At 43.6% G+C, this 26954-nt stretch overlaps 1 protein-coding gene across 3 annotated transcripts in view; it reads left to right on the top strand.

Moving 5' to 3' along the window:
- The window catches only part of LOC126416110 (ATPase family AAA domain-containing protein 2-like), a 233383-nt gene that overhangs the window by 52938 nt on the left and 153491 nt on the right, over nucleotides 1–26954 (top strand). For all 3 annotated transcript variants that reach the window (XM_050083621.1, XM_050083622.1, XM_050083620.1), the window contains exons 5-6: nucleotides 26441–26583; nucleotides 26691–26947. In XM_050083621.1, the coding sequence (XP_049939578.1) occupies nucleotides 26441–26583; nucleotides 26691–26947 (400 nt within the window). The remainder of the gene's footprint in view (nucleotides 1–26440; nucleotides 26584–26690; nucleotides 26948–26954) is intronic.

Genomic DNA, 26954 nt, shown 5'->3' with positions numbered 1-26954 from the left:
AATACTTTGTACATAAGTGTTCCACACATGGTAGAATTAGTTTACTGAATTTCCGTCAAATCTGAGACTATGAGCTGGAGCTCCTGGTTGAATTGCCTTGGAATGACATGGTTATGAGCTTAGAAAATTCAAACGTGCTGATCAAAGGAGACTCCATAAAAAATAAATTACGGCAAGAAATAAATGATGAAGCTTGTAATAAACAATCGATTGGTGATGCTGCTCTGCGAGTCAACAAGGAAAAGAGCGATGTAATATTCAAAAAGGGTCCCAGGTGCTTTAACTGCAACAAGTACGGGCATCTGGCTAAAAACAGTTACAGCAAGAAGAAAAACGACGAAAAAACTTCGGCCAAGACAGCCAGCTGCCAGACGTTTCTCACAACATCAGCTGCAGGGAAAGATACATGGATAGAATGGTATGTAGACTCAGGCGCATCAGCGCACATGTCTAAATATCCTTGTAATGAAACGGCTGTTGAAGCATTGACAGGCTTGCAAGTTTTAATAGCAAATAATGAAAACTTATCTGTAAAAGGTATAGGATCTTCGTTTGTAGATGTTCTCACCGGCAACAAGAAAGCTAGAATCAAAGTAGAGGATATTCTGTATGTGCCTCAGCTAAGCACAGATCTACTGTCTGTTAGTAAAATAGTAAAAAAAGGTCATTTGGTTTTATTTGACAAACAGGGTTGCGGTATTTACGACGCATGGAAAAATATGGTTGCTAATGCACCATTAGCAAAATGAATGTACCAACCATATGATCGAAATTTTGAAGCAAAATCCGTATTGCAGGCAAATAGTGCAGACTTCTGGCATAAAAGTCTAGGTCATATGCATTCTGAAGCTATGGATGCACTTTGTAATGGACTGGCTAGTGGAATATCATATAAGGGAACAATAAATACTAGAGGGAAAACAAACAAGACTTCCTTTTCCACGATCTAGCTCAAGAGCCACAGAAATTCTTGAGCTAGTTCAGTCAGATTTGTGTGGACCGATGGAAACTAGATCAGTTGGAGGAGCCAAATACTTCCTTACTCTAATTGATGACTAGTCCAGGAAAGTATTTGTATATTTCCTCAGAAATAAACATCAAGTAGCACAACTGATACGAGACTTCAAAAATGTAGTAGAAAGGCAAACTGGAAAAAGCATCTGCACTCGATCCACTAATAATGGCACAGAATATCTGAATGATAATCTGATAACGTTTTTCAGAAAGGAAGGAATCCAACGTCAGACTACAGCGCCATATACACCAGAACAAAACGGAGAGACTGAGTGTTACAACCGTACAATAGTAGATAAAGCAAGATGCCTGCTCTTTGAAGCACATTTGCCAAATATATTTTGGGCAGAAGCAGTCTCCACTGCAGTTTATTTAATTAACAGGTCCCTGACTAATGCACTAAAGAACAAGACCCCTGAGGAAGCTTGGACAAATAAGAAGCCAAATCGTAAGCATCTTAGAATATTTGGAAGTAAGGCATATGCTCACATTCCAACAGATGAAAATGGGACAAAAAAGTGTTGAGTGTAAAGAATTCATGTTAGTATTTTGCAGCTGTGACTTATTAACTTAATAGTTCGGTAATTTTCACATCTGTCAACACCTGCTTTCTTTGCGATTGGAATTATTACATTCTTCTTGAAGTCTGAGGGTATTTCGCCTGTCTCATACATCTTGCTCACCAGATGGTAGAGTTTTGTCAGGACTGGCTCTCCCAAGGCCATCAGTAGTCTAGTGGAATGTTGTCTACTCCGGGGGCCTTGTTTTGACTCAGATCTTTCAGTGCTCTGTCAAACTCTTCACGCAGTATCATATCTCCCATTTCATCGTCATCTACATCAGAGGACTGCCACACAGTAGGTTACTGTGATGCAGATTGGGCCGGAGATTCTGAAGACAGAAAGTCAACAACTGGATATTTCTTTAACTCTCAAGGAGCAGTGTATCTTGGCAGAGTAAAAAATAGCCAACAATGGCCTTATTTACAACTGAGGCAAAATATATGGCTCTGACCTCAGCATGTCAGGAGGCTCTATGGCTTCAAAGGCTATGCAGTGAAATATCACCAAACGTCAAAGAAGACCCTATCAAACTATTGTATAACAACAAGGCAGCAGTTGACCTTTCTAAGACTAATGGCTATAAGAGTCGAACTAAACATATAGATACAAGAGAGCACTTCATAAGAAAAAAAATGGTCAGCTCAAATTACTGTGCAGCACATACATTCAGACCAAATGCTGGCAGATATGATGACAAAATCTCTGATGAAGGTGCGCCATCATCTGCTGCTGCCAGATTTCCGACTGAGAAAGTAGTTCATTGTTGTGTGTGTGTGTGTGTGTGTGTGTGTGTGTGTGTGTGTGTGTGTGTGTGTGTCGTCTTTGCAGGCATAATTCTAGTGGGGGTGTGGGATTTTAGAATCTATGCCTCCCTGGTGTGTGAATATCTTTTGTGTTGCTATGAGCAATTTCAGACGTTATGATTTGTTTTATTCATTGTATTGAGAGCTTTATGTGTGTAATTCAAGTAGCTTGTTTAATGTGTTAATAAATTGTTCCAATCAGAAACCGCCCGTAAATTACTCTGCTAATAATTGTTTCCCAAACTTATTCTTTCAACCTCTGCAAGCCTCCCCTGTCCATCATACACGTGTGCCACTATGTCATTCAACGTTAAAGACAGAGATGTAATTTTACTGACACAATGACCCTCATAAGTTTCGGCTTCTGATGTTGCATAGCATCGAACTAAGTTTTCTGCAATGCCAATGAATTTGTGGAAATGCCTTGTTCCGTTTATATCTATACAGTTTTTAAATCTGGTTTCAGGTGTTGTTTTCGTATGCAGAACCACTTCTTCTTTCTTGATCAGAATATACGTAATGCCTTTAGTATTATCCTTGCAAAAGACATACATGTCCTTTACTGTGAGAATTTGGTCTGTGGTTGGTCTTTGTAGGCTTGCTTTTACTTACTTCACATTTTGTTGTACCTCTTACTCCATCACATGCATTTTACCATGGTAAGATGCAAAAAAGTGCCTTTCAGCCTCCAACCCAAAGTCTACTTTGTGGTTGCACAGATTTGAAAAATTCTTTTTGTTCTTACACTGATAACCACTTCCATTTTAAAGTAGAGAATAAATGGATGCACTGTTGCCAGGTCATTGATCCAGTGGCACCCTTGTATTGCATCCTGAATCACAAATGTAAAATTTTCTGCAAAATCAGCTAGCACTATGCATTCAGTTTCATGAAGTTGTGCTTTTTTGGCCTTCAAAAACATAGTGGTAACTTTTGAGTTTTTGTAAGTTATCAATTAAAGATTTGAAGTACTCTTCCTGAGATTCAACCACTGTTATCATTTCTGCCCTGTCAGTGGTGACCCACTGTTTGAAGTTAATACTGCCTGGCATTTCCTCATCATATTAGTGAAACAATTCAATAACAGTTACCTTACAAGGGCATTTACTACACAAACTCATCATGCAACCATAACTCTTGGTGTAACAGACCATTAAATCTAGTAACTCTCTGTAGTTAAGATCACTGAGTTTTCCACCCGCAATCATCAGTTTGACATTTTGATGATATAAACAAACACGTACAGAGTGTATCCAGCCAAAATACACCACGTAGGGTGGAGGTCACAAAATTTTGACCTTCCTATTTTGCATTCAGGATGAGAATCTCATTTAAATTTGACAGCACTAGTCATTTCTGCTTTGTTACTTTAACTCCGTTTATAACAACTCTTTTGCTGTCTTTGCAACCTGGGCACATTCTACTGTTTTACCATCTTAAAAAAACTGCTGGATCTTTTTAATTTTTTCTTCACTTATACCTACTCCTTTCTACTTTCCTAAAACTAGAAGAATGACTTGCTCTTTCACTAATTTTCGGGTTAGCTTAACCAAACGATGGGAAACGTTGAATTCTTGAACTATTTTTTCTCTTTACCATGAGTCAGGAAGCAAACTTAAAATTTTAACTTTTTGCTCTTTAGATGTCATTGAACATTTAATTTTTAATTTCTCTATATTCAGTTTCAGATGATGCTGATGGTAGGTTTTTTTTCTTCTTTAGAAATAATGTTGGTATCTGTATTATAAAGCATAATTCCAAGTCTTTTCTAATTTTGTCTGAAATTTTTTGTACCTTATTTTCAATAGCTGCTTTTCTTTTTCTGCGACGTAATTTTATTATTTTCAAAGCAGGAGATACGTCTAACTTAGAACAAGCAAAATCCAATATGCTAACAGCTTCCTCATTAGGAATATAAATGTCATTAACAAGGTTACATGATTCTGGTTCTGGATTCACAACGAATATTTTTGAGTAACAATTTGGGCACAGGGAATTTCCAGGAATCACATTAAGTTTCACTTGGGAAGCTGTTTCACTCTCACATAACAAGGTCAAATGTTCAAGTTTTATTTCCCTCAAATCTTTAGTAATAGGCTTTTTATGAACTTTAAGTGGATCACAGCACTTTCTTCCAAAAATGTGGTTGTACTTCAGAATATATTTCTTCTCATGATACTCACACAGTTACAGAAGAACTTAATTGAAATTTAAACTAAGTTTGTCTAACTTCATAAGTACAAATTACACACAGAACATACTACATAACACATTCTACACTCCCAATCAAGTATTTACATCCACTCTAACAGAGGTTTCAGAACAGACACTACAACAATGTCACACCTAGCAATAATGTCTTCTTTTTTGACAATAAACTTAAATGTAAATTGGCATTTTTATTACCATAGAACAATAGCAAAATCTCATATTGTTTAATATTGCATTATTAAAAATAAATAAACTAAATGAATATTGGGTCATAGTGTTAACTAAATATATGTCACAATTAAATTTTATTACAATGAAACAACAAACCATTTAAATAGGCAACAGCCATAAGATCAGTTGTAGAGTAATGTGAATTATTTCCTCATTTTCAAAAATTCATATCAGTGTTCACAGTCAGATATTAATGTTGAAATTTTTACAGTATGTTGTTATCATATAGGTGTACAAACCATGCAAAAACCATATTTTTTATTCAGTCCCACCCAAGAGAACTAACTCCAAACTTTACAAAAAATGAAAACATTCAAATTTCAAAAATTCATAAAAAATTAAGGAAACATTTGTAAACTGCTCTATATGAGGCTAGTAGTGTATGATATCTAACTATAGGAAAAGATAGACCCTCATAAATCACTACTTGTTTGTTGATTTTTGGGCCTAAAAAGTGGATTTTTGATAATTTAGATACGAGAAGTTTGGAGGCAATTTTGATTCGTTATATTTGAATTTAGGGTATTTTGTGTAATAGACAATCATGTCAATTGCAATGTTGTAACTTAACCCAGTGCAGAGAAATTCAAATTTTCGCTAATGTCTCCAGACCGAAAAATTGTCGCGCACCTACAAATAAAAATGGCCGCCATCCAGTAAAGGTGCAAGATAAATTATTTTAAAAAACTGTTTTGAACTTCTCAAATATAGGGCAATCAAATATAAAAAATTCAAATATTTAAAAATGGTCAATCAACCATTACTGGACCACTTCATATGGATTGACCTCATGGGTAGAGGGTGCAGGGACAGTGGGTTACTTGAGATTGAAGCCAGGACGGTTATGGGAGCAGAGGATGTGTTAGAAGAATAACTCCCATCTGTGTAGTTCAGAGAAGCTGGAAGGATCCATATGGCTTGGGTTGTGAAGCAGCCATTGAAATTGAGCATGTTTTACTCAGCTGCATGTCATGCCACTAGGTAGTCAATTTTGTTTTGGCAACAATTTGGCTATAGCCATTCATCTTGTGTGTGTGTGGGGGGGGGGGGGGGGACAGCTGGTTGATAGTCATACTAATATAAACAGCTGTGCAGTGTTTGTAGCAGAGTTGATATATGACATGACTACTTTCACAGGTAGCCCAGCCTCTGATGGGGTGAGATAAGCCTGTGACAGGACTGGAGTGAATGCTGGGTGGATGGATTGTGCAGGTTTTGCAAATTGGTGTGCCACAGGGCTGTGATCCGCATGACAAGAGGTTGCAAGTAGGAGTGGCATAGGGATGGACTAGGAAGTTGTATAGGTTGAGTGTACAACAAACACCACTTTGGGGGCAGTGGGGAGGGTCTTTGGTAGAATGTCACTCACCTCAGGGCAGCATGAGAGATAATCAAAGCCTTGTCGAAGGATATGGAATAGTTGTTCCAGTCCAGGGTGATATTGGGGGACAGGGAGCACTTGTCTGTAACAGATTCCTGGGGGTGGTGGGAAGATAGAGTGTGTGTGTGTGTGTGTGTGTGTGTGTGTGTGTGTGTGTGGGTGTGAGTGAGTGAGGATATGGCAAGGGATCGGTTTGGGGACTAGTGCCTGGTGATTAGTTGGTTTGATGTGGATGGAGGTGTGGATAGGACCATCAACGAGGTGGAGATCACTTTCCAGTGGCATGTTGGGTGGAAGAGGACCAATTGAAGCAGATGGAGCAAAATATGTTGAGGTTGTGAAGGCCTTGGTCCTGGTCTGAGTCTAGATCATGCAGATATCACCAATGAATAAGAACCAAACTAGGGGTTGGGAGTTTTGAGGGCTAGGAAAGTTTCCTCTAGATGTCACATAACCAGGATGGTATAGAAGAGTGCCATACAGGTGCCTATGGTAATGCCACAGATTTGTTTGTAAACCTTTCCTTCAAAGGAAAAGTAGTTCTGGGTCAGGATATAATCGGGAAGATATATAAGGAATGAGCAACCATCCACTACATTTAATCTCCGAATCAATCCATCCATCCTCACACTCTCCCCCCTCAGGGGGCTTGCCACTTCGGCGGTTTCGTGCTTGGCTACCACGAGCCCCCAGCCTTTGCAGCATCTTTCCCCTTCTGTGCTGCATGTCTCTCTTCTTGATATTCTTCTTCCCTTTGGGGAATATGTCTGGAGTGCTATTGGGAATGTCCATTGCTGACATAAGAACAGTCTCACCACTGTTTATTGTTCCCTTTTGCTTTCTTTGTTTACCTTATTCTTCCTCCACTTTGGTATTTGAGGTTCCTCTTTTTCTTCTTTCTCCCTGTGTGCTCCTGAGGGCTGACCCACACGTCTGACGTGTAACATGTAACTGGGTAGCCCGTAATTCCCAGCCCTGGGTTGACAAGTAGGGTTTGCACACACCACTGGTACAGGTCAGGCTCAGAGAGGGGTGATTGCCTGAGCTGTTACCTTCCCAAATTGCAAGTTGGTATCTCTGTCAGGTGTTCGGGAGGTGTGACTTTAGGTGTGAACAATCATGTAAGGCGGGTGTGTCCCCTTGTGAAGGGGTCCCCCAGTTGGGAAGAGTGCGCCATCAGAGCTGCTGGCAATTGTGGGGATTTTCTCGCAATGAGCCAATCATCTTCGCAAGCAACGTCTATGAAATGTAAACAGAATGTGGTTAACGATTCAAAGACCCTTCCAGCTGCACCACCATTCCTCGTGGTATCGTATACTGAAGATGGTCAGTCTTTCGCAACGGTCAATCGATTTATTATTCAGGAAGGTGTTGATGCAGTTGCTGGCCCTGTGAAATCCTGCTCTCATTTACAGAATAACACTTTGCTTTTGGAGACTAATTCTGATTCACAACCACAACAGCTTGCCACCTTGCTTCTCCACAGCTGTCCTGTTCATTTCGAGGTCTATAGAACTTTGAATTCTTCCTGTGGTGGTATTTACACTAGGCTGCTCAAGAGGCTGACCAAGGCCAAAACCAAGTCATACCTCTCTGTTCAGGGTGTCATTGCCATCCATTGGGTGATGATAAAGGTAGATTCCTCTTTAGTGAGCACCCACCCTTTTTTTTAAAAAATCACTTTTAATAGACTGGTGCTTCCATCCAATATCAAAGCAGGCTATGAAATTATCACAGTCCGATCGTACAGTCCAAACCCGATGTGCTGTTACCAGTCATTGTTTCGACCACACTCAAACATCTTGTCGACACCCAGCCTAATGTGTAACCTGGGGTAGGGGTGCGTACGGGCGCGATTGTCTGCCTCCTTCTCTTCGCTAATCAACTGCAGTGGCGGCCATGCTGCTGTCCAGATCTGGCTAAAAGAAAAAGAGCTTTACCCAGTCACTTGCAAGTTGTTGACAGTCACAAAACCTGTGTACTACTGTCTGGCACTTATAGTTCTGTTCTTGCTGCATCTCACTCCGTGAAGGATATGACCACACTGACATGCGACATCAAGTTCATTTCTGAGGTTGTGCAACTGCCCAGTGTCACGGTAGCATCACCATCCCCTCGTCCAGCTGTGCAAAAAGCCATCAAACTCGCCTCAAGAGGCAAAGCCACCAGCTACACAACTCAACGGTGTCGCCACGTGATACCTTCGCCTGGCCAGCCTCCGTGTCGCCTGTGTGCACTACCAACCGTTTTTCTGTGTTGGACTCCACAGACTGACAGCACACGAAAGCCAATGCTTCTGTGTACCTCATGAAGCAGAATCCTCCTGCCTTTGTGCTCTGTAGCACAGTCTTAGCAGGCTGTCACTCGGCAGCCACTGAGGTGACACCCCTTCATTTTTTCTTCATCATGACTCTCCTCCAGTGGAACGTTCGCAACCTTTGATCCCACAAACAGGATTTACGTCTGCTTTGAGAACTGCAGCGTACCCCTGTTCTCTGCCTTCAGGAAACAAAATTACGTCCTCAGGGCTCCTTTGAGTTTTCACATTTCTTCCCGTTCCTTTTTGACCTTCCCCCTGAGGTTGGCATTCCATTTCTTGAGTCATGCTGCTCATATGGGATGATGTTCATAGTCGGCCTATCTCCCAGACTACCCATCTTCAAGCTGTTGCAGTTGACCTTTTCCTTTCCCACCTGATTTTTTTGCTTTCCCACCTGACTTTTTTCCTTTCCCACCTGACTTTTTTCCTTACCCACCTGACTTTTTTCCTTTCCCACCTGACTTTTTTTCCTTTCCCACCTGACCTTTTTTCCTTTCCCACCTGACCTTTTTTCCTTTCCCACCTGGCCCTTTTTTCCTTTCCCACCTGGCCCTTTTTTCCTTTCCCACCTGGCCCTTTTTTCCTTTCCCACCTGGCCCTTTTTTCCTTTCCCACCTGGCCCTTTTTTCCTTTCCCACCTGGCCCTTTTTTCCTTTCCCACCTGGCCCTTTTTTCCTTTCCCACCTGACCTCTTTTTCCTTTCCCACATGACCTCTTTTTCCTTTCCCACCTGACCTCTTTTTCCTTTCCCACCATTTATATCCCTCAGTCATTTGATGTCACCAGGGCAGACTTCCTCCAGCTTATTGGGCAGCTACCTCACCCAACTCTGCTACTTGGTGACTTCAATGCACACCATCCCCTTTGTTGTTCTCCCAGAACCTGTCAGGGAGGTGCACTCTTGGCTGACCTTCTTCATCAACTTAACCTCTTCTACCTTAACAAAGGAGCACCCACATTCCGCTCTGATTCCTCGCACACCTGTTCCCATTTGGACTTACCCTTCTGCACTGCCCAACTTGTCCATTATCTCGAGTGGTCCATTCTTTCTGATACCTGCTTGAGTGACCATTTCCCATGTGCTATCCATTTGTCTCCTACCCTACCTGCGTGCACACCCAAGTGACAGCTTACTAAGGCTGACTGGTGGCTTTACTCCTCCCTGGCGAACTTTGAAGAACAACATTTACCCAGTTGTGGTGACCAGTTGGAATATCTAACAAACATATCCTTACCTCTGCAGAACATTCCATTCCTCACAGTTTTTCTTTACCGGCTGTGTCCCAGTCCCTTGGTGGACTGAGACATGCAGCAACGCAATTGTCGTGGAGAGACGTGCTCTCCACATTTTTAACCATCATCCTACAATGGCAAATTGCATTCATTAAAAACAGATGTGTGCACTGTGTCGTCACGTTGTTTGGATAGCAGAAAAGGTTTCTGGATTTCATTCAGTAGTTCTTTTAACAGTTCCACCCCTTCCTCTGTCGTGCGGACGAACCTCCGATCGCTCTCTGGGACCAAGGTCCATTCTCCAATTTCTGGCCTTACGGTATCAGACAGTGTCATTATGGACCCTATTGGTATTTCCAGTGCCTTAGGCCTAAATTTTGCGGAAATTTTGAGTTCTTCCCACTGTCGCCATGCCTTCCTCCTTTGGAAACGAGTTAAGGAGGCTTGGACGATATCCTTTTCTTCTCGGAACTGCAAGTGCTATAATGCCATCTTTACTATGCGGGAGCTAGATCATGCTCTCAGTTCATCCCAATCATCCGCCTCAGGTCCAGATGCTGTCCACATTCGGATGTTGCAGTACCTTTCTCCTGCGGGCAAGCACTTTGTGCTTAATACGTATAACCGCACCTCTGCAGATGTCGCGAAGGCACTGTCATGCCCATACCTAAGCCCGGTAAGGACAAACACCTTCCTTCAAGCTACCACCCCATCTCTCTCACCAGATGTGTTTGCAAGGTGATGAAACATATGATTCATGTTCAGCTGATATGGTGGCTCGAGTCTGGCAATTTACTAACCACTGCACAATGTGGCTTTCAAGCGCGCCATTCTGCAGTTGACCATCTCGTCACTTTGTACACCAATGTTACAAATGGTTTTCTGTGGAAATCCCAAACTGTGGCCGTGTTTTTCAATTTGGAGAAGGTCTACGACCCCTGCTGGAGAACTGGTATCCACCGTACTCTCTTAATGTGGGGCATCCGTGGCCATGTGGCAAGTTTCCTTGAGGTATTTTTAAAAGACCGAGTTTTCAAGGTGCGTTTGGGTTCTGCCTTGTCAGACAACTTTATCCAGCAAAATTTTGTGCCTCAGGGTTCCATCCTGAGCGTTTTCCTCTCTGCTATTGCCATCAACCCTATAATGACCTGTCTTCCACTGGGCATCTCCGGCTCCCTTTTCATTGATAATTTTGCCATCTGTTGTAGTTCTCCACAGACCTGTCTCATTGAGTAGCGTCTTCAGCGATGTTTCAATCATCTTTCCTGGAGCACCAACAATGGCTTTTGTTTTTTCACTGTCAAAACTGTTTGTACGAATTTCTGTGGGCGCAATTGGTTTCTCGTACCATCTTCACATCTTGGGCCTGTTGCCTTTCCATTCGTTGAAACTACGAAATTCCTGGGGCTCATGCTCGATAGGAAGCACTCTTGGTCCTCCTTGTGTATACCTTGCAGTCCACTGTACATGGTCCCTCAGTATCCTGTGTGTCCTCAGTGGTACTGCCTGGGGCGCAGATCGAACCACCCTCCACAGTTTGTACCGGTCCCTTATCCATTCAAAAGTAGACTGTGAGTCCTTTGTTTATGCACGTCCGTCACTCTTACGCCGTCTCAACATTATCCACCATCTTAGCATCCGTTTGGCTACTGGCGCCGTATACACTAGCCTGGTTGAAAGTCTACATGCCGAAACTGCTGAACTACCACTGTCCTATCACCATGACTTTCTCCTCAGCAGGTATGCATGCCATTTGTCTGCCATGCATGGCTCACATCCTATGGCTCCCACTTGGATGACTCCTTTGATCACCGTCTTCTATGTTACCTCCTGGAATCCACTTTTGGCCCTCCATGCGGGTCCGGGGATTAGAATAGGCCAGAGGTATTCCTGCCTGTCGTAAGAGGTGACTAAAAGAAGTTTATCATGTTTCTGCCTTTATGTGATGATCCCTGTAAGGTTTGACCACCATTCTTCAAAATTTCCCCGAAGAGCAAGCCAATTGGGGAAGGGCGCTTTACAAGGTGCATCGTGTCCCTCGTGCATTGAGATCTTTAGCCCACTTTCTTGTCGTTGCATTGCTGTCCTGCCCATTCTCAATCTCTTGGGCGATGACACCCTTCTGGGTTCGTTTTCCACCATGCACTATGAAGTGCCGATTTCTGCGTCAACGATAACCATGGACTTCTTTACACCTGATATCCAGCATGGTAGCCAGTCCGTTGTGGTGGGGCTGCCATGTACCCTGTTGGTTGTAGGCCCCTGACCACACAGGGATCGCTCTGCTGATGCATGTCCCATTAACTCCCCATGTATGCCAAGGGGTAGATGCCCATCCCCCTGGGGCATTGGGACTCCCAGCAGTGGCAATCCTGCCAGGTGGCCTTTGCTGTGGCTGGGTGGCGCCCGTGTGGAGGCCCCCTGGTTGGAATGGGTGGCATCAGGACCAATGACACGTGATGAAGCGTAGTCAATCATCTCTTGCTGGTGGTGGAACTCCAGCAGTCTCTAAGCGATCATGAGCTCAATTCAACACACAGAGGTACGACCCCAAATCGTTCCCCTCCCTGGCCACACCATGGGAGGAACGTCAGGCTAAGGATGGCAGTGGATCTTATTCGCCCTGGTACCTTGTATGTTGAAGAGCTGATGGGGAATCTTTCATGACGATGAACCATCAGTTTTTTGTTGAGCATTTAGAGGACAAGTTCGGGGAGGTCGAGAGCTTGTCCAAAATGAGATCTTTGTCAGTCTTGATTAAAACAGCACCCTCTGCCCAGTCACGGGAGTTACTCGCTTGTGACAAGTTGGGGGATGTTTCTGTAACCATTCCGCTCCATAAGAGCTTAAATATGGTCCAGGGTATCATATTTCACAGAGACTTTCTTTTGCAGTCTGACGATGAGATGCGCGCTAATTTAGAGCGGCAAGGTGTATATTTTGTCCAGCGTGTCCACCGGGGTCCGAGGGATAACGGGTTGCCACCGGTGCCTTCATCTTGGCCTTTGAAGGTGATACATTACCCAAGGTCAAGGTGATGGTCTACCGGTGTGATGTAAATCCCTATATCCCTTCCCCAAAGCGGTGCTTTAAATGCTGGAAGTTCGGCCATATGTCTTCCCGCTGTACTCCCAGTGTCACATGCCGAGATTGTGGATGCTCATCACATCCCAATACGCCATGTGCCCCACCTCCCATCTGTGTCAACTGTGGAGAGCACCATTCACCTTGCTTGCCTGACTGCAGGATTCTCCAGTAAGAAAGGAAAATCATGGAGTGCAAGACCCTGGACAGACTGACCTTCACTGAGGCTAAGAGAAAATTTGATCGCCTGCATCCTGTGCGTATGAGATCATCTTACGCCGCCGCTACAACAGTTCTGGCACCATCAGCTCCGCCAACCCAGGTCACCTCTCAGAGCCGGAAGACTACACCTGCCTCCTTGATGGTGGGGGAATTTCCCTCTCTGTTGCTCCTGCACCATGTACTTCAGCAGCCGAACCATCGGGGACATCCGACCCCAATTCTAAGCCGGAGAAGTGTAAGTCTTCTTCGGCTTCCCTCGCTCGCTCCCTTCCCAGGTTTCTTCTAGTGGGAAAGACGACACCCGCCAGTGGCTGAAGAGCTCAAAAGCAGCTGGTTGTACAGCTTCACGCTCATCCTCAGTCCTGGAGACTGAGCCAGTGAAGTCCTCCCAACCAGGGAAACCCAAGGAGCAGTGAGAGAAATCCGAAAAGAAAACCCCTAAGACCAAGGAAATTGCGGCGGCACCCACACCACCGCTACCTACAAGCTCTGCAGCTGAGGATGGGGTGGAGATTTTGGTGTCTGCTGAGGACCTAGATCTCGCCAGACCCTCAGACACGATGGATATAGACTGCTCAGACAATAAATCGGTGGCAGCAGGTGACTCTGAGGCGTAAACTGCCTCATTGAATGTTCCATGCCTTCCCAGTCTCACACTGTCATCCTCCAGTGGAATTGCGGCGGTTTTTTCCACTGTCTGGCTGAGCTACGGCAACTGTTAAGCTTTACACCTGCTATCTGCATTGCCCTCCAGGACACTTGGTTCCCAGCAATGTGGACCCCTGCCCTCTGCGGCTATAAGGGATATTACAGGAACAGTGGCGACTACAGTCGAGTGTCAGGTGGAGTTTGAGTTTATATCCTAAACTCGGTCTATAGTGAACATGTGCCCCTTCAAACCCCTCTTGAAGCTGTGGCTGTCAGAATAAGGATGACGCAGGAATAACTGTCTGCAATTTATATCTTCCTCCAGATGGTGCAGTACCCCTGAATGCATTAGCTGCACTGATTGATCAACTCCCTAAACCTTTCCTACTTCTGGGAGATTTTAACGCCCATAGCCCCTTGTGGGGTGGCACCATGCTTACTGGCCAAGGCAGAGATGTCGAAACTACTGACGCAATTCGACCTCTGCTTCTTAAATACTGGGGCTGCCACACATTTCATTGTGTCTCATGGTAGTTACTTGGCCATTGATTTATCAATTAGCAGCCCAGGACTTCTCACATCTATCCACTGGAGAGCACATGACAACCTGTGTGGTAGTGACCACCTCCCCCTCTTCCTGTCAGTGCCTCAGCGTCAGGCACACGGACGTCTGCCCATATGGGCTTTGAACAAGGCGGACTGGGGAACTTTCACCTCTGCTGTCACCACTGAATCTCCCCCACACGGTAACATCGATGTGGTGGTTGAGCAGGTGACTAGCACAATTGTTTCTGTGGCAGAAAACGCGATCCCTCACTCTTTAGGGTGCCTGAGGCGTAAGGCAGTCCCTTGGTGGTTGCCGGAAGTCGCTGAAGTAATTAAGGAGTGTCGGCGAGCACTACAGCGGCATAAGCAGCACCCTTCCCTGGAGCACCTCATAGCCTTTAAACGGCTCCATGCCCATGTTCGCTAGCTTATCAAACAATGGAAGAAGGGTTGTTGGGAGAGATACGTCTCCATCATTGGGTGCCACACGTCACCTTCCCAAGTCTGGGCAAAGATCAAACATCTTTTCGGGTACCAGGCCCCAACAGCTGTCCCCGGTGTTATCATAAATGGCGAGTTATGTACCAACGCAAACGTGATTGCTGATCACTTTGCTCGAGCCTCTGCATCGGAGAATTACCCCTCAGCCTTTTGCACTCTCAAACAGCCACTGGAAGGGAACGTCCTCTCATTCACTACACGCTGCAGTGAATTCTATAATGCCCCATTTACAGAGTGGAAGCTCCTCAGTGCCCTTGCACATTGCCCCGATACAGCTCCTGAGCCTGATCACACCCATAGCCAGATGATTAAACATCTCTCATCTGACTACAAACAACATCATCTAGTCATCTTCAACCGGATCTGGTATGAAGGCGTCTTTCCATTGCAGTGGTGGGAGAGCACCATCATTCCGGTGCTCAAACCTGGTAAAAACTTGCTTCAAGTGGATAGCTATCGGCCCATCAACCTCACCAACGTTCTTTGTAAGCTGCTGGAATGTATGGTATGCCAGCGGGTGGGTTGGGTCCTGGAGTCACGTGGCTTGCTAGGTCCATGTCAAGGCGGCTTCCGCCAGGGTCGCTCTACCACTGATAATCTTGTGTCCATAGAGTCTGCCATCCGAACAGCCTTTTCCAGACGGCAACACCTGATTGCTGTCTTTTTTGACTTATGTAAAGCATACAACACGACTTGGCGACGTCGTATCCTTGCCACATTGTATGAGTGGGGTCTCCGGGGACCACTCCCGATTTTTATCCAAAACTTCCTGTTGCTCCGTACTTTCCGTGTTCAAGTTGGTGACTCTCATAGTTCCATGCATTTCCAGGAGAATTGAGTCCTGCAGGGCTATGTATTGAGTGTCTCTTTATTTTTAGTGGCCATCAACAGTCTAGCAGCGGCTGTCGGGCTCTCCGTTTTACCATCTCTGTATGCGAACGACTTCTGCATTTCGTACTGCTGCTTCAGTACTGTTGTTACTGAGCGGTGCCTCCAGGGAGCCATCCACAAGGCGGAGTCATGGGCTCTGGCCCACGGCTTCCAGTTTTCAGCCGTAAAGTAGTGTGTAATGCACTTTGGTCGGCGTCATACCATTCATCCGGAACCCACACTTTATCTTAATGACGATCCACTCACTGTAGTGGAGACATATGAGTTCCTAGGACTGGTTTTCAACGCTCGGTTGACTTCGCTCCCTCATCACTGTCAGCTTAAGCAGAAGTGCTGGCAGCACCTCAATGGCCTCCATTGGGGTGCAGATTGCTGTGCGCTGCTGCAACTCTACTGAGTCCTTTTCCAATCCCGAATTGACTATGGGAGTGTGGTTTATGGTTCGACAGCGCCTTCAGCATTTCATTTACTCGACCCTGTGCACCATTGTGGGGTTCGATTAGTGACAGGAGCTTTTAGGATGAGTCCGGTGACCAGTGTACTGGTGGAGGCTGGTGTCCCTCCACTGCAGATCAGACATGCGCAACTGCTCGCCAGTTACGCAGCGCACATTCATAGTTCCCCTGAGCATCCGAATTACTGTCTCCTTTTCCTGCCCACGACAGTCCATCTCCCGCATCCGCGGCCCAGATCTGGCCCAACGATTGTGGTTCACGTGCGGTCCCTTCTCTCTGAACTGGAGTCCTTCCCTTTACCACCTCTACTTGCGGTCCGTTCACATACACCTCCATGGTGTACACCTCGGCCGCAGCTTTGTCTGGACCTTTTGCATGGCCCTAAGGACTACATTAACCCCGCTGCTCTCCACTGTCATTTCCTCTTGATTCTTGACGTGTTCTGGGGCTCTGAAGTGGTTTACACTGACGGCTCAATGGCTAATGGTCACATAGGCTTCGCATATCTTCATGGAGTACATGTTGAGCAGCACTCCTTGCCAGTTGACTGCAGTGTTTTCACTGCAGAGCTGGCGGCCATATCTCGTGCTCTTGAGTACATCCGCTCGTGCTCTGGCTAGTCATTTCTCCTTTGTACTGACTCATTGAGCAGCCTACAAGCTATCGACCTGTGCTACCCCCCCCCCCCCCCCAACACCACCCCCTTGCCACCCTCTGGTAGTGTCCATTCAGGAGTCCATCTATGCCCTGGAACAGTCCCGCCGTTCCGTGGTTTGTGTGGACTCCAGGACACTTCGGAATTCCCAGCAACGAACTTGCCGACAGGCTGGCCAAACAGACGACACAGAAAACGCTTCTGGAGATAGGCATCTCCGAAGCTGACCTGCGTTCTTTCTTACACCTCAGGGTTTTCCGACTTTTGGAGACAGAATGGCGTAACAGCACACACAACAAACTGTGTGTTATTAAGGAGACTATGAATGTGTGGAAGTCTTCCATGCGGGCCTCTCGCAGGGAATCAGTTGTCCTATGCTGGCTCCGCATCGGCCATAAGTGGTTAACCCATGGTTACCTACTCCGTCACGAGGACCCACCTCAGTGTCGCTGTGGCTCCCAAATGACAGGCGTCCACGTCTTGCTGGACTGCGCACTTTTAGCCACTCTGCTGCAGTCTTTTAACTTTCCCAGTACCCTGCCTTCGGTGTTGGGCGACAATGCCTCCACAGCAGCTTTAGTTCTACGTTTTATCTGTGAGAGTGGGTTTTATACTACTTTATAGGTTTTAGCACGTGTCCTTTGTCCCTCTGTGTCCTCCACCCTAGTGCTCGTAGGGCAGAGGTTTTAATGTGTTGCAGAGTGGCTGGCTTTCCCTTTTTATTCTCGTGGTTGGCCAGCCACTGTTATCCGCTTTCATGTTTTACTCCCTTCTGTTTGTAGCATGTCTCTCTTGTTTTCTTGTCCTCTGTTGTTCCTTTTAGTATTCGTTGCCTTCCCTTCATTTTTGTGGCTTTTCCTTTCTTTACGTTTTGTGTTTATATGTTTCGTCCATTTTATTCTCACCCTTATGGCATTGTTTTATTAGGAACAAGGGACCGATGACCTCGTAGTTTGGTCCCTTCTCTCTCTTTAAACCAACCAACCACTTTTGGCACTTGCTCCAGCAGCTTAATTTCACACTACCTGCAACTTTCCCGGTGGATGTGAACCCTTCACTACCTTGGCTTGGCGCGGTGGCCAGTGCTTACCTTGGACTTCATTCGCTTCCTAAGGACACTACTCTAGCCTCACTCTATCGCCTTCGGTTTCCCGACCTTCTCGTGGAACTTTGTGATAGTACATTTGTGCACACTGATGGCTCTCAGACTGGCCATGGAGTCGGGTGTGCCTTCATCATTGCCGCCAATGTTTTTCGGCTTCCGGCACGTTGTTTAGTATTTACAACCAAGCACTTCACCCGGTTTCAGGCCACGGAGTACATCCGGCGACACAGGTTTTTCAATTGTGTCCTTTGATCTGACTCTTTCAGCAGCCTTCAAAGACTCCGTGCTCTGTACATTTCCCATCCCTTAGAGCTACGGGTCCAGGAAAACTGTCACTTGCTCACTCTTGCACTCCCTGATGGAGCCATTGTGATGTTTATGTGGGTTCCTGGTCATGTCAGTCTGCCAGGAAACGAGGCTGCTGACACTGCTGCCAAGGCTGGTGTCTTCGTACCTCAACCCACTAGTTTCTATATTCTCTCCAGTGACGTCCGTGTTGCCGTCTGTGATGAGGTGGTGTCACTTCAGCATCGTCATTGGTCCTCCTTTCATGGGAATAAGCTCCAGATTACTAGGCCTCTTCCAGTAGCTTGGATGAACTCCTCTCGGTCCTCCTGCTTGGAGGAGGTCATTTTAACTAGGTTGCGCATAGGGCACTACCTTTTTAGCTATCGCCATTTGTTAAGTGGTGCTCCCCCACCGCTTTGTGCACATTGCACCCAAGTTTTAACTGCCCATTTTTAACTGTTAACGTTCCTGCTTGGGTTTGCCTTCTGAGTTATCGGCCATTTTAGCGCATGACATGTGGGCTGTCGACTGCATATTACTTTTTATCCGTCATACCAATATGGCAAAGGCAATTTAATTTTTATTTCTGGACCTCTATTTCTCTATGGTGTATTTTATAGCCCTTTCAACACGCCCCTGTTTTTAGCTGTCTGCTCTTTGTCAGTTGGGACTAACGTGTAGTCGTTTTTTAACTCCTCTCTTGCTTTGTGTTCTATAGTTTTGACTTAGGCACATATGACCCCAGTTATTTTGTGCAAAAAATTAATAAATAAATAAAAATGAGAAAAATCCTCGCACATTCCTCCCACCAGAATGTACGCCTTTTCGTCTTTCTTCTCACGCACATGATGATAAGTTATACGCAGTCTAAATACCATCATGCCACAAAAACTTGCGCATATTATACTGTTCTCGTTATAACCATCTGATGCTTTTACTTGCCCATTTTCCATGTCATATCCTGTTTACTAAGAACCCTACCACAATGGACACCTGTTTCATCTTTATGCAGCAGCCCAAAACAGTATCCCTTTCCCTGGCTCAAACCCACGCCTACATCCTGTTTCTTAAATGCTATCTAAACCATGGAAGTCCCTCCCATGTCCCCAATTGTCTAACCATAAGAATTCCCTTCCCTGGATCCCACACCTCATTTCACAAGGACCTCCACCTTTTCAAATAGTGCAAATCCGTTTCCCTTATGATCATGGTACAGCAAAACTTCTCTCCATGGCGCAGACTGCCTTGAACCATCTCTGTGCCCTCCAAAATATATTGTTACTGTGCAATCCTCAGTACGTACACATCATCTCCGAAGTAGAAACCCTTGCATTCAAATACCTGGAGGAGAGTTTGAGACACCATCTCCATAAACTGTGTCCAGCCTGTTGACCTCTTACTCCCACATAGGGGCACTACTATCCATCAACACCCATTCCTCCCCCATGAACCCCCTCGTCAATCCCTCATGGCACCCAGACCCTGCATAGCTGATCTCTTCAATGTACCACGTCCTCCAAAACTCCCTCAAAACACCTCACAAAACACAACCCAAGTACACCCAAAACACTGTTGGTAACCTCCACACCAAAAACCTCAGTCCATTAGAAGTTTCAGTTCTATCCAAAGACGTAACCTTCTGCCCTGCCATATATTTAACATGTTGGACTTGTCAAAGACCTACTCTTCTTCTTCTTCTTCTTCTTCTTCTCCTCCTCCTCCTCCTCCTCCTCCTCCTCCAATCCCTACAGTGAAAACACTTGTTTTCCCCCAATCCCTCCAACCAAAGCCAATCTAATTCCAATGGTGAATTATCTCTCCCAGTTAATACCACCATCCAGCTGTGGCCCTCTCCCATCTAACCATCTGTAGTCAGCTTTCAGAAATTTCTTATCTCCAACTTGGCCTCATCAAGTGACCCAGGTCTCTTCCTAAAAACAGTAAACTTTTGGCAGAATAAAGTACAACCATACACAACCTGAGAACAGATTTAGTCCGAATCATCCTACCTGCAGCCAAAGGCTCCACCACTGTGGTTATGAATCACAGTGACTACCTGATGAAAAGCCTCTGTCAGCTGCCTGACTCATCCACCTACAAGCTCTGCCAGAGTGATCCCATCTTGGAAGTCCAACATAACCTCCACTCCCTGTTGAAATCCATAGGTCCTTCTCAGAAGCTCTCATTTCAGTCCCTCTCTCTTCTCGACCCAACACCGTATACACACACACACACACACACACACACACACACACACACACACACACACACACCTATATACCCCCACAAAATCGACAAATTTCACAATCTGGACGCACCATTGTCTATTGTTCTTAGTTCGAAAAAATTTCCACTCTTGTTGACCAACATCTCCAACCCATTGCCTGAAACGTAGCCTCCCATATCAAATATACCAACCACTTGCTTCGCTGACTTTCCAACATCTCCACTCCTTAACCTCCTAGATCCCTACTTGTCTTTGTTGATGCCACCTCCATATGCACTAACATCCCTCTAGCCCATAGCCTTGCCACTAACAGATACTACCTCTATCTATTATCTTCAAACTCCAAATCCACCAACTCTTTCCTTATATAACTTCCTGACTATTATCCTGATCCACAACCACTTTTCCTTTGAAGGGATGGTTTACAAACAAATCTGTGCATCTGCATGGCACCCTCCAATGCCAACCTGTGTATGAACCATCTAGAGGTGATCTTCCTAGCCTCTCAAAACTCCCACCCCGAAGCTCGGTTCTTGTTCATTGATGATGTCTGCGAGATCTGGACTCTGGGCTAAGACACCATACCCATAGTCCTTCTTAATGTCAACACCTTCTCTTCCATCTGCTTCAACTGGTCCATTGCCCTCTACCCAATATGACACCTTCCTGGATGTTGACCTCCACTTCATTGATGGCCCTTTTACTGATTAATTAGTAATTTTAAGAAGAATAACTATGATGGAAATTTGCTGGTCCCGCACAAGAGGTGCAACAAAAGTGATTTCACTTGGGAGCATGTGTCTCAGCTAATTTATGCACTGTGTTGCACACTCCAGGCAGTCAGGCTTACGATTTTTCGCATACAAGAAAAATCTTTAACATATAATATTGTATTATTAGTTGATAGTTGTGTGAACCTCTTCTTTAAAGACAGTGTTACGGTATCCAGCTTTGTCTGCTTGAATTCCTTGCTTCTCCAAAGTATTACAGGTACCATTGATACAAATAGATACATATGGATGTGACGAAGCAAGTTGGGATAACTTTACTTCCCCTCTTGTTTTGCTGTCTTCCTCCTTAAACTCATTTTTTCATTTTAACTTATTACAATTAACATATGTGAATATAATCTGCATTTTTATAAAAGAGAAAGTTTGGCCCTTAGTGTTAAAGAATATGACATCAGATCTAATTTTGTGCTTAGTTTTATGTATGTAATTGATTTTCTAAATTATTTTGATTGTCCCTAATTAGTATCTTTTATTATAGGGTGAAATCAGTAATTGTTTTGTAACTTAAATTCTATTGTTGACGTATAAACAAATATAAATTCTGTACTAATTGTAAACATTTGGAAGACAAAATGCTAGTATCGTAAGGGGAGCCGGAACGATCCATCTCACAAATAGAAGGAACATTTTTTCGAAAACCATTAAACGTATTGCTCTGAAATTTGGACTACATGTTCAGTGAATATTTCTCTACAAGTTTATAATGCCATGTTAAGAAATATTTATTGGTTTTTGTTTTACAATTTTTTTAAACAGATGCTTATTTTTTTCTCTAAAATTTTGCACTTTTTCTTCTATAACCCTTGAATTATACACAATTTTTTTACAATTTGTTATAAAAATGAAGGAAAAGAAGTAAACAATATTGTGTATAAATTTCATTGATATACTGTTGCAGTTTTTGAGAAAATGTTCCTCAAAGATGAAAATTTTAAAGTTATGGGAATTGTTTCCAAAGTTTTTTAATACATTCCTGCCCCATATGATGGATTATCAGCATCCTCTTCTTTTTCCAGTGTTAGTTTCCTTTTCACTGGTCTTTTCTTCCCTTTTGCTGCATGTTGTAGGCTTTTGTCTCTTCTTCCTGCACTTTTTAGTCTTTCTTCATCAATTAGGCACATTGTGGAAATGGTATTGTGCCCTAGTTGGAAACCTAAATGTTTCAGCACATCACATTTGATAATATTTTCCTTCATTGTGTGTTGCCACTGCATCATACACTCCAAAATTCAATGTTTTTATCTGTACAAACTCTCGTTTGGGAATCCTAATCCAAATTAAATTATTTACACTTTCATTTGGATTTTGTGTTTTCCCATGTAAACACTCCTCCAATAAACTTGGCTGTGATAAATCTTTGAATATGGGCTTAATTACATCAATTACAGCATTTGGCAAACTATTTTTATGGGCATATTCCTTTCCTGATTGGTACTTACACCATGAGTCATCACCTGTGGGGCACAGTGCATGTTGTGGATGCTTATTTGTTGATGCAGTACGAGAATATAATGCCCATACTGCTCTCCTCATATGCTCAACGCTTCTTGTATTTTGCCTAATTGCACACCCATAATACCTCTGCAATCTATAAATTGCTTCATCTGTCAATATTCCTCTTCCTTCAAGGGCCTTACCATCACTAAGTTTCTGGGATCCTAATGTCTGCTTTAGTTTGCGCAAGCGAGCCCCCATGTGCTTCCGCACATGTCCAATGCACTCCTGTTTTTTAATGTGAATTTCATTGCCAGAATGATTGAGTTCCGCTACAGCTTTATATCACTTAGAATCACCATCTCCTAGATACTTAGTGTATCGTACATTATGCCACTCCTGTGATCTGGAAAAAAGAGCTTTCCACTCCATCTACTTCCATCGCTCCACCCGTGCCGCGAAAATTTGCTTCACAACTTTCACTATGTTCATCCTCAGTATTGCCCTCACATCTAAAATGTTTTGAGAGAATAGCAACATCAATTACTTTGCAGCTGTCTCCACTGGTAGCTGTCACAACTCCATTTAGAGATTTATGACGTCTACGTTGCCATGACCCATCTAAAGCAACAGTTAAATCTCTACAATTCCCATTATCTGTCACAGCTTCATCAACTGTTTTCTTCATTGTTGCTCGAGCAATATCTTCAGCGGAAGATCCCACCAATTCATTATAAAATCCAAACTTGGTTGGTGGTTTTGGCAAGTTCATAATTCCACATAACATTGTCCGTGCAGCACTTCCCTTGCCAATGCAACGTAAGCCATACACCAGCCTAACATTTATATCATACACCTTCTTTCCACTATTACCACTACGAGGAATACTGTTAGAATTAGAAAACGAAACTTCTGCAGCACATTTATTACACTTCAATAACATTTTACATGCAAAACCAATGTGTGAAGTTATTTTCAATTCCAGTCCTCTTTCTTTGCAAACTTGGCATAATACGTTATGTTTCAAAATATTAGAGAGCAAGGAAATGTTAATTATTTCATTGACGTCAATACTGTCACTTTCATAGTTTTCAAATTTTTCTTTGCTGTCACAAAGTTTCTGACGACAAGTGAGCACTGTCACAAGGTGAAATAAAGACCTGAAAGCAACATTATTTTCGTACCATAAGAATTCATATATCTCACATTATTAGTGAACTAATTAGAAATTCACATGGATGGAAAAAGAAAGACCGTACAAGTTTAGAAGTTTTTATAAACCTGAGAAAATTAATGTTCTTCATTTGTTCTCGTGCTCTCTCTCTCTCTCACTGTAGGTGTATTGCATTTTACTCTTTGTCGTAAACTACTTAGGAGAATTAATGGATAAAAATAAGCAGTGAAAAATAAAACATACACCCATATGGGTAAACCACCATACACGCTATCAACACCTCATCCACCAGCCACCAACAGTACTTGCATTTTGACAGCTGCCATCCATTCCAGACCACAAAATCCCTCCCATACATCCTAGCCACTCTGGACATTATATCTGCAGTGACGAAACCCCCCCCCCCCCCCCTTTTCCCAGTATGCTGCAGACCTCACAAAAGCCTACACAGACTGGTAATACCTCCAGAAACCAGTCTACAAACAGATTTCTCTTGTCATATTCTCACACACCCTTAATCCTCCCACCACACCAAAGAATCAGTTGCAGAGGAGAGCTCCCTGTCACCCTTTACTAGAACAACTGACGCATATCCTTCGCCAGGGCTTTGATTATCTCTCATCCTGCCTGAAATGAGGGACTTTCTACCCGAGATTCTTCACCCCCTCCCTGCCCCCAAAGTGATGTTCATTGTACACTCAACCTACACAACATCCTAGTCCACCCTTATGCCACTCCCCCTTCCAACCCCTTGCCACACAGATCATATCCCTATGGCAGACAAAGGTGCAAGACATGCCCAATCCAGCACCTCCTACTTCATTCCTGTTACAGACTTATCCTAACCCATCAGAGGCCATGCCACCTGTGAAAGCAGCCATCTCATATTTCAGCACTACTGCAAAAACTGCACAGCCTTTACTATCAATCAGCTGTCCACCAGGTTGAATGGCCATCGCCATACTGTTGTCAAGAGAAAAGTTGACTATACAGTTGCATGACATGTAGCTGAGCACAACATGCTCAATTTCAGTGGCTGCTTCACAATCTAAGCCATCTGGATCCTTTTCTCTGCCATCAGCTTCTCTGAATTACACAGGAAATGTCCTAAAAACCACACACAGAAACATAAAAATTCTGACTTTTCATAACCCTGTAAATACAGTGCAGGCATGATTAGTATATCTTGTGATTAGTATGACATCTTGTGTCAACTAGTCTTTCAAATGTTTCTGAACCATCTGTGGAGAATTTTAAATTTTTCTCTTAAATACCAGAAAATATTTCTCAGCGATGGTAGATTTGTCTGCTATTACGAAAGATGTCATAGTTTGTTTAATGGCCCAAAGTGTATCATATTATTTACGAAAACTTCTGAGGTTGAGGTTTCACACTAAGTTACTAGAATTCCTCAGCTAAACAACCGTTGTCTATAAGACAACACGATTGCCATCATTTAATTTTTAAATGTGCTAGTAGGAGAAAGAAAAAACAACTGTTGAGACATGCATGATTGTTTCATGATTGTTTAGTATGATTCAAAATAACAGTGTATCAGGAGTGCCAATCAGTGCTAGGTTATCAAAGGAGGCTTTGGAACTCTCAAAGGCATCAATCATGTCATTGATTGGTTTGATGATTTTGTTTGTAAATGTTCACATCTTTCATTTATTTTATTATTTTTTTCAACATGTATCTGAATTCCATTTACATTCATACCCACACACACATAAGTTGGTGGAGCATATTAGTTTACATTTGTTTTCCCACAGTTCACCTTGATATTTTTGAGTGATTTGAGTTCGTATATGTGAAAAATTGTATACTGCTGTAATGAATATCTAGCAAAATAACTGATTATTGACATACTTTGCATTCTTACTTGGCAGAAACAGTATTAATGAAATTATTTCTTCAAAATTTGGGGAGGACTACTTGTTGCTTTGTTGTTGTCAAGAAAAAGTGAGAGATAATTGAAATACAATATTATGGAAAGGAAAGTTGCTACTCACAATATAGCAGAGATGCTGAGTCACAGATTGGAACAACCAAAAGACTGTCACAAATAAAGCTTTCCGCCATTAAGGCCTTTGTCAACTGTAGACTACACACACACACACACACACACACACACACACACACACACCCACACCCACACCAAAGCACGTGCACAAATACAACTCACGTACACGACTGCAGTCTCATGCAACTGAAACCACACTGCCACAGTTATTTGTGACCATCTTTTTGTTGTGCCAATCTGTGACCCAAGATCTCCGCTATATGGCAAGTAGCAACTTTCCTTTCCATAATATTGTTACATTCCGTCCTGGATTTTCCATTTGATGAGATTGAAATACAGCATGATTTAAATGTTGTTGCATCTGGAACTGATATGTTCAGAATTTCATATCTGTGTAATGACTCAAAGAACAGAGAAATGACCAAATAGAAGTAACTTCTCGTGTAGAAATACACTGAAAGAGCATCAACACACTAAGCACAGACACATTATCTAAAAGAATGCAATAGCTTCAAAGGACCCACATATACTTAAATTAAGAGATACTGTGTAAATTTAAGAGTAATAGTGAATATTCTTACATTAACCTATGTGCATTTTGTCAAAATTTGTACAATTGCAAGAATGTTTTTCATTGCAGGACTTGCCGCCAACGCCAGTCCTATAGGACCCACCTTCGAAGTTCACGCACGTCTTCAAGAAGAGAGCATAGGAGCAGTAGTAAATTAAATGGTCATGACAGCAGGATTGAAAAACAAGGTGATGATGCACAAGAAGCTGAAGGTCAGTAACATTGTTCATTGGCCCCTCTCTTTGAAAGTGTACAGTGGTGTCCTTGATTACAGATTTCATTGTTCTACATGACATACTTTTTGTGTAATTTTATACAGGTGTTAGGCGCAGTACTAGACAACGAAAACTTCTTTATGATAACTTCAATACGAGTTGGATACTTGGAACTCAGACTCTGAGAGGCTACCCAATGTTCTTGCCAGACAAGGAAGAAGTGGAGAAAGGCTGCACGGAGGGCAGTTCTCGTACACAGGAGCGGGTTGAAGAGGAGGAGGAAGAGGAGGGAGACACTAGCAAAGAAACGTGCAAGAAAAAGAGACAACCATTGGTAGAAATGCCTGCTGCTGTAGATGATGTGAGTT

This window comes from Schistocerca serialis, chromosome 8, assembly GCF_023864345.2.
Source record: "Schistocerca serialis cubense isolate TAMUIC-IGC-003099 chromosome 8, iqSchSeri2.2, whole genome shotgun sequence".
In the NCBI taxonomy this organism is placed as follows: Eukaryota; Metazoa; Arthropoda; class Insecta; order Orthoptera; family Acrididae; genus Schistocerca; species Schistocerca serialis.
The sequence above is the reverse complement of the archived record's forward strand: the minus strand, read 5'-3'. Positions and strand labels throughout refer to the sequence as shown.